The sequence below is a fragment of the Bombina bombina genome, chromosome 7, assembly GCF_027579735.1.
Source record: "Bombina bombina isolate aBomBom1 chromosome 7, aBomBom1.pri, whole genome shotgun sequence".
Classification (NCBI taxonomy): domain Eukaryota; kingdom Metazoa; phylum Chordata; class Amphibia; order Anura; family Bombinatoridae; genus Bombina; species Bombina bombina.
In genome coordinates this window covers 270,929,157-270,938,226 of record NC_069505.1, presented here as the reverse complement: position 1 = coordinate 270,938,226, position 9,070 = coordinate 270,929,157, and the positions used below count along the sequence as shown (strand labels likewise).

Here is a 9,070-nt window from a genome sequence, read left to right as displayed (position 1 = left end):
TTTGGCTACTTATGTGTGGTCTTTTAATTGTGAAATCATTTGATGAAAGATACACCAAAATCCTGTACTTTATTTTAAATTTAATTAACTTACCTTTTTGTTTCTTTCTTTCTAGATATTAAATATATCCATTTGTATCCCACAAAGCTAAGCGTTCTTCTCGGGGAGCTCTTCCAGCGAATATTTTAAAGGTTTAAAATTTACCTTTATTTATTTATGTTTTAATTTACCTTTTTTTATAAAAGCAAATACAATATATTTTAGAACCTGCAAGAAATGAGATCTCATCCCTTTAAATGTATAAATGGGAGTAATTTGCACATTTTGTTAATGGAAGTAAATTGGAAAGTTGTTCAAAATTGCATTCTCTATCTGAATCATAAAAGATTAATATTGGCTTGAGTGTCCCTTTAAAGAAGGCATGTGTAGTGAAAGATAAAAGTGTGCATTTTGTTGAATTCAGAACATTTAAAGGGGCCTCAACTCCTCTGAGACTATTACAGCTCATTGGCATCAGTAGGAGATATCAGATACAAACAGACTTTTTTAAACCTAGGATAACTTTGTTAAAAATTAGAGGTGTCCATTACTAAAATGAAGCTACAACTTTACACTTAAATATTTAAAGAACCAGTCAACACAGTAGATTTGCATAATAAACAAATGCAAGATAACAAGACAATGCAATAGCACTTAGTCAGAACTTCAAATGAGAAGTAGATTTGTTTTCTGAAAATTTTAAGTTATGTCTTTTTCCACTTCCCCTGTACCATGTGACAGCCATCAGCCAATCACAAATGCATACACGTACCATGTGACAGCCATCAGCCATTCACAAATGCATACACACTTATTCTTGCACATGCTCAGTAGGATTGGAAAGTTGTTTAAAATGGCATGCTCTATCTGAATAATGAAAGTTTAATTTTGATTGAGTGTCCCTTTAAACAACTAATATAAGTTAAAAAAAAATCATCTCTACATATTATTCTCAAGTTAATCATTGCTTTGAATACATAATTATGTCTCAAATTTAGATTTAGAGTCCCTTTAATAACCCTTCATAAAAGTATGTAATGCTTAAAACAGATTACATTTTAAATTTATGCATTAAAATCATATTTTTTTGGTAATCACCTTGTTTTAATTCATGTAAATCATTTAAATAAAGAGACCACACAAGTAACGGAAAATTGCATTTTTTATCTCCTTTATTGATACATGTGACTGCCTTTACACAGAACTTTCTACAAGTAACCTTGTATTAATATGTAATAAACACACTAAACAAACCCTTATTATAAGCATTGAATATGCGTCCTCCCATAATTCAATCTGTGTAAAGGTTAATTGGCAAGTGTACGTGCATATTAAATGGAAACCACTTTGCCACTAAAATTAATGCACATAAAAAATAATACAGTACTTTATGAAATAATTTCAAATAAATACCCACATACAGATGAAATAATTTGCAGTAACAATATTTTAAAAGATCAATACTGTAAAAAGATAATATATAAAAAAAAAGTCCCACAACTAAGATTTTTTATATTGCTCTTCCAGCAAACAGAAATCTTTTCTTTCCCTGTTAACGTTAAACAAATTTGCACCTTTTTGTTGGTCATTTACATAAAAATGACATTTATGTTATGAGTACCAATTAGAAACATTCAATTTGGCTTCAACAAATGCTTTTCGGTTGCATTTGTTGACGCAATTTTTATTTTCTGTTTCCTGAAAACAACAATTAAATACAACATGCAAGAGTAGATTTTTTTAATTAGTTTTTTTTTTAATATGTTGGTTTCTTCAACATATGAAAAGATTTTAACGGTTAGACTGAGTCCACCATTGTTGAAAGCTATCAGAATTTTTGCGTTCCACACGTATCTGCTGTGATATCAAATGTGTTAATACATCTTGCTTTTAAATAGTTGGAAGCTATTAGTTTTGGTATTTAATTTGTGGTTTGTTTATTTTTTTACTTTTTTATCATTTTTATTAAACCCCTGAATTAGTAATGATCTGAGCTTTAAAGAACTGCTGACCAACAGAATTGTATACAATTATTTATTTTGTAAATATATACTAAGATTCTCCATTATAAATATGCAAAACAACAAATACTCTTTGAGTTTATTGCTCAACAAATGCTTTTATTTTCTTCGTTTTTTTGTTTTTTTAAATTCCAGAACTGTTCTTTGTTCTAATCTAAACAAATCTAATCTACCCTCAAAAATTAGAAAGGCACAACTGGTATTGATTTATAACAAAAGCTTACAAACACTTGTTAAATGACAATTTCAGAGTTTTAACGTTCTAGATGTGCCACAATTTGGCACAATAAACAAAGAAAACGACAAAACAATTCCAATTTGGAATTTAATTGGTTCAGTTGTATAAAATTCTGTTCATCAGCAATCCTTAAATTCCTAAAACCAGATATTCTGGCAAATTAGGTAATACTACTTTTTCATTATTTTTTGTCAAGTGCCTATTACTGTTTTTAACCATAAGCAGTCAAGTTTTTTTCTTGTTACATTAAACTATTCCTAGGAATAATAATATATTATGAAAAGCCCCAGAATTTGGAGACCCTGGATTTTGATGAATATGGCAGTTAAAACCAGTAATCAAAAAATAAACCCGAAACTGTAGTTGCACAGAACATATATCTGTATATACTTAACGCAAAAGCGTGTTAATTTATATTAAAAAAAACAAACAAAATGTGCAACATGCTGATTCTAAAATCAACAAGTGCATTGCTTAACACTAACAAAAAAAATGTATCCATGCTGAGACTATTGAAGACGTCTCTACATGAGATATAACATACCTACATAAACAAATTTTTAAAATATGAAAAGTGCACAGGTTTAACAACCAGATAAAAATGAAGATGAATATCTGATGCAAAATATAAGTTCCCCATATCCCAGAGAGACCAATACTACAAGTATAAAAAATGGACCATATGATTTTGCTCAGCACTTGTAAGTTATCATCCTGCAGCAGCATTTAATGGTAAAAAAGCTCTAGTATTAATTTATAACACGGAGAGAATGTTAAAAAAAAGGCAGTATTTCTAGACACACAAATCTTAATGAGGCCGTAGTGGTTCCTGGTAATTTGTGCCATTGTATACCAAGAATTTAATGACGTTGTCGTACAACACAATACATTGGATGGAAAGTCCTTCTCCGGGGGGGCTATTCTACAACTGAAAAATGAAAAATAAAATATTAGATACTTGGCATTATCAATGCAACTTCAAAGCTATCAGGAGTGATGCAGAGCGGGTTAGTTTGAAAACAAAACAAAAAAAAAACAGGCGTCTGTTAGTTGCCTGAGGCATTAAGCAAGATTGGATCCTCAAGCATTTCGGTATTGTTAATTTAAAAAGCCAATACCACCAAATATCTTTGTGCAGGTAATTGATTCCTTACAAGTGTTGAGTACAACTGTAGAAGTTATAGTAAGGACATAAGAGTAATTTGTAAGTGAAGCTGTAGATCTTCATAGACATGCAAGACAAAGTTTCATGCAGGCAGAAAATTGCCAACAAAAATCTTAACATTGTATTCATTCTAATGATGAACCTGCTTGCGGAGGTAGTTAATGTCTTATGTTCTTAGCCATGTTTTATGCAAAATAGAAACAGTGAAATAACTAATTAAATGCAACACATTGGAAGGTAAAGAAGTAACAGCATTTCAAATACAATTATGCTTATAAAACATATGAAAACAAATCAAATATTTTCAAGGGAAATTCCTATGTTCATAAAACACATTGCCGAATTAAAGATAATTAGAATGTAATTGGAGTTAGCCCTGTTCCACTACTAAGCTTTTTAGTACTTGGTGCTTAACATAAGAGAGCAAGCTCTACTTAGCAGTCCAAAAATACTAATTCACGCAAAATACCAGCGACCGCACATAGGGAGGAGGGCTAACTCACGGTAAAAAGAGTACTATACAAAAATCTTCACTCTATAATATGAAGTGGGGCACAGCCAACTAATTCTAAGAGTTCTGCATAATTCTAAACTCGAACGTGAATCACATCCTCAAATTCTATCTCTTCACTTTTACATAGGAATCATGAATCCTATATACAACTAGCAATCAGCATCTTTAAATAAAAATGAATACTTCCACCAATCCACACTATTTTATTGACCATTAGCTATTTTGTCTTCCAAAAAATATCCATACAAAGTATTGTACTAGCCACTATTTGTTCTTGTAGAACTATGTCAGTCTACTAATATCCAGTGCCTCGCACAACCAATCCTTATTTAATAGTCAGTGAATATTCTCACATTACGAGGCTTCTATAGTAGAATATTCTTAATGAATCTGAGGATCAGCACAGAATTATAGTTTAACCAAAACAGGCTAATGTATGGATTGAAGCACGTTCACCATGATTAGAACTGTATGCATTCCTATTTTGCGATTTCAATTTAATTTATAAAATTGATTTCCTTAAAATAAGAAAAAAAAAATGATTTGCCAAATCCAACAACTTAACATCTTGGTCTGATTTACGGTTTAATTTTACCTTTTAAGTTGTTGTTTAAAATCAATTAGTCATCTATAAACCTTTGTCCGTTTAAATAAATGATTTACATAATCATTTGCAAAAAAGTCTTTGCTGTCAGATTTTCGGTTATCAGAAAATCTTCCTGAAACTTAAACAAATTATCATTTTTGAAGAGGCCAAATCACTGCTTTCCAGGTGATAAAACAGCATCTAAATTAACCAGATTTGCACATAGGCATAATAAGTCAGATCAGCAATTGATTTTAAACAATATATGTTAATACAAAGTAACTTTGTTAGGTGATAATAGGATATTTAGTACTAAGAAATATAAATAGTACCAGCTAAAAATAAATATACAAAAGGCAAAGAGTGAGTGTCCTACAAAGACATCTTTTAAAATTACTTACAATGTAAGATATAAAGGGATACGTTTGGGTGTTGTGCAGGAGACAGAAGCAAAAAGATCTAAAATTAGTGAGTTGTTAAGCAGACACTGTGAATTCTGTTGTAGGCATTAATGTTTTTGATTTCACATGCAAGAATCAATTTATATATTGAGCTAATGTCTGTTTCTTGTAAGTGAATCTAGGGTTGTTGAAATTTTAAGTGAATTAAAAGTAAAAAAAAAAATCATATAAAATATAATTGCCAAGTGCTTTGTGGGGGGGAGAGTATTATGGCCATAACAGAAGACTGAACAAGAATACTAAAAAAATATATGAAATCTTTATGAAAATATTAATAGGATGGCCATTTATATTTTTTCTTACACACAGGTTCCAAAGCATTCTGTTATCATGCAAATATTTAAATGCTTTTTTAGTTAACAACTGAAGAACAGTAATGCGCCTCTCCACTCTGTATGCAAACATATGAATTCTAACTGTTACCTTCCAATATGAATGGGGGGGATACTCCTGATTACTTATAGGCAGAATGGCGAGATACAGGGAGCAAACGACTGACAATCTACAATGAATTGTATTAAGAAAGAATGAAGCTTTGTGAGTGTTATTCAGCAAATGCGTAGAAAATATTACTGGCAAGCAAAAAAGAGTGTAGTCTTGCAATCTCCATTACAGGAAAGCTACATATACAAAATTACTTGGAAAATTACAAAAAATTGAACAGGGCTATACATTAGTAAAAAAAACTGTCAAAAATAGGCACTTTAACACAACACTTTTTTTTTTTATTATTCAAGAGAACGTGCCTTTCTTGCAATCTTTTTTTGATCTCTCTATGTATGCAGGCACGTTTTGACAAGTACACTTTTTTGCTGTACCTTAAATGAAGCAATAGGGCTTTGAGAGTCTGTGCGTAAATTTAATTTTAATTTAACCTACTTTACAAATCCTATTGATATAATGGGCACATTAAGAAATGTCTAGCATGCATATGACTTTAAATATATTAAAAATCTTTTGCATTAAAAAGAGGTTAAGTTAAAAATGCTTAAAATTACAATTAAAACTAACATGAAGTGTTTGTTTCTGAACAAAACATTGCCAGAAGCAGATTGATCATTGGCTAACAAGGGGAATGACCAATATATTTAAAAAATATTTCAACCTCTTTTAGATGCAACAGACAAAAACATATTCTTAATGTCCCTTTAAGAAAGTAGGCTTTATTGTCTTATAATGTAGAGCCCTGTTGAAATATGTGCTTAGATACATAACACATTGTTTCCTCCTATTATTATAAAGAAAGCTCAGTTCTAAGCGCCTGAACCAAACTCCCATTAATACTGAGAAGGAAACCCTTTGCCACGTTATATCTCCTAACAACCTATGGACAAATAATCCATGCAGATACATCTTTTCACCCTGAAATGGATCTGGGCGAACAGCCAGTATCTATAGATTTTATAGCATGTTGTTTGGTAATGTCCCTTAATTCACCCTACCGGAAGCTGAATTAAGATCCATTTTAAACCATCCTAATATTTAGATACTGTTATTGAGTTTAGTAACATACATTTGCCTAAGCGTAATACTTTATGAAAGCAGTTTTCCAAAAGCCTATTTATCTCAAAATGAAAGTTAGCCAGAATCTTTAGCAACTGCCAATAAAACGTTGGCATTGGAAATGCTAATTAGGATTTCTATGCATACATATTTCTCAGTGATTTGATTGGCCTTAAACATTTGAGATATCCTGGCTTTTGGGACTCGAGCAATATGGCAGCAGATACTAAAGTATTTGCACATTCATGCATTTTTTTTTTTATCTGCAGTGCACAAGCGATATATGCAATATTGACTTTATAAGAACTAAGCTTATATACAAATGAACATTGTGAAAGTTCTAGCCCAGGGTTGAGATTTGTGCTATACATAATACTCTCAGCAATCAAGCAGTGTATATGTTTAGTAAACCCTCTATAGCTCATATGGAGCAAATTATCATCATACATCTTAAGAAAATGTATATACGTTTAGTTGCAGAACACAACATTATTATGCCACCCAAAAAAAGATTTTGTGCTGAACTTCTAAGCTTGCTTCAGGTATGATGTCATCATGTTCGTATATCTTAAGTAACTGTGTTTTGACACCAAAAGGACGGATTCTATTCCTTGATTACATCATAAACCCTACAGAATGCCTATAAATGAATCTGTTTTAATTTATAATGCTGCTGTTTTCCACAAAGCCATGCCAGACTAATAAATCTCCAGAACCAAGAAAGCTTTGAACACTAACTGCGGAATTACTGTACCGAGCATCTTTCATGTGTTAACGTGATAGCAAGATTTGCATACGTTAGTTAAAGTAAAGCTGAATGTAAGGATGGCGGTTTCATTACATAGTTTAACAACATACCAGCATACTGTAAGTCAAGTTGCTACAAGGCTTTAGATACGGAGGCTTTGTGCCGACTATCCAAGCATTACATATAAAAAAACAAGCATATTTTTGCATGCTGTTTCTAGTCACAGTAGATTTTATACTTCTCACTGCAAAACACTTGGTTGTTAAGGACAGATCCTTCTGATCTGTCGGCGCAGGAGCGAATATGACTTACAGCAGGGCCATTGCTTTTGGTTTTTGACGCAGATTTTGTGCGAACCCTTTTGGATTGCTCGTGATCGAGTTCCAGATGCTCCAGGCGCTGGGTCAATGCGAGTTTTTGTTGGATTGCCATTCTGAGCAGGGAGTTTAAAGTCTTTTTCTCATCTTCCGCAGCTGCCAACTGCCTTTGCATTTCATCTAGTTGGGTGACATATTCATCACATCTGCAAATAGAAAGAAAGAAACATAAAAAAATAGATTAGGGTGACAAAACAAAAACTGCTGCTCTCATTAACTTAATTTTTTTAACTACACAAAAAACAAAAGCAACTGATGATGCGATATCGGGTTTTCGCATTTGTTTTACAAGTTGAAAGTAAACACGATCGCTTGCATGAAATTCAAGTTAATGCTAGTCGGTTACCAGGTCCTCGGAGCCCTGGTTAACCGTTTCACGAAACAAAGTGCTTTGGAGCCCTTTACATTCAAGCAGCTGAAAACATGTAAAAGCATATTTACGCAATATTCATATTTAATAAAGCATTATACTGTGTATTTACTGTAAATATGTCCCATTCCAATGTTCTGCACATAGCAGAATATGTTCTATGTATTTACAAATAGATATTCTGATACATATCTGTATATATCTATACCTATATTTAATCATGTATATATATAGGTATAAATATGTTACCAAAATACCATCAAATATATATTGAAATATGTATTTATGAATAAATAGAACATATTCTTCTATGTGAAGAACATTGAAATGTTAAATATTTTTTCTTATGTTGTGTAAGCGCACATGAGAATATGCAATCAGGTTTGCATGCGCGTAGGGTGTTAGTTTTTTTTTTTTTCCATTGACTTTAATTGCGAATAGGTTATCGCTCGCACAATATTTAAAGTTTGGCTTTTTGCGCACGTCGGGTTAGCGTGAGAGCAATAACTTTTTGCTTTCAACTTGTAATACGAGCACTACCCGACATGTACAGAAAGTTAACTTTAGCTCAGTTAATGCGTGATCGAAAGCGCTAAATAGCGATCCACTCGTAATATGGCCTTTAATATGTTACAGTGTTTTCTTATTGCACTATTGCCTGTGTATAACTATGAACCACATTTATCAACTGCCAGGTAGACAACTGTCCCTGGTAAAGAATCTATCTACCTGCATTGAAGCTAGCGAGGCAGCAAATGCTTATTAGCACTCTTGCACAGTCACTCTTCAAATGTTTTGGAATCTATTCAAATTTGAATTTATAGCAGAACTCTTATGTCATGCAGTGCTATATCACAATGGCCTTGTTTTTCCTTTACAAACAAAAATGCAGGGAACGCCCCAATCTGCATTTTTAGAATGTAACTAGGGATCTTGCAGTGCTGTATAGAATGTCACTAGGGATCTTGCAGTGCTGTATAGAATGTCACTAGGGATCTTGCAGTGCTGTATATAATGTCACTAGGGATCTTGCAATGCTGTACAGAAT

The 9,070-nt window shown here is 32.3% G+C and overlaps 1 protein-coding gene across 3 annotated transcripts in view; it reads right to left on the bottom strand.

The window, feature by feature from the left end:
• Positions 1–1,193: 1,193 nt before the first annotated feature.
• Positions 1,194–9,070, bottom strand: part of BICD2 (BICD cargo adaptor 2) — a 270,910-nt gene continuing 263,033 nt past the window's right edge. Inside the window, exons 7-9 of one of the 3 annotated variants that reach the window (XM_053720750.1) lie at positions 7,588–7,798; positions 5,448–5,526; positions 1,194–3,226 (exon numbers count right to left, since the gene is read on the bottom strand). In XM_053720750.1, the coding sequence (XP_053576725.1) occupies positions 5,479–5,526; positions 7,588–7,798 (259 nt within the window). In that variant the 3' untranslated portion in view covers positions 1,194–3,226; positions 5,448–5,478. The other 2 variants (XM_053720751.1, XM_053720749.1) reach the window with 2 other exon arrangements.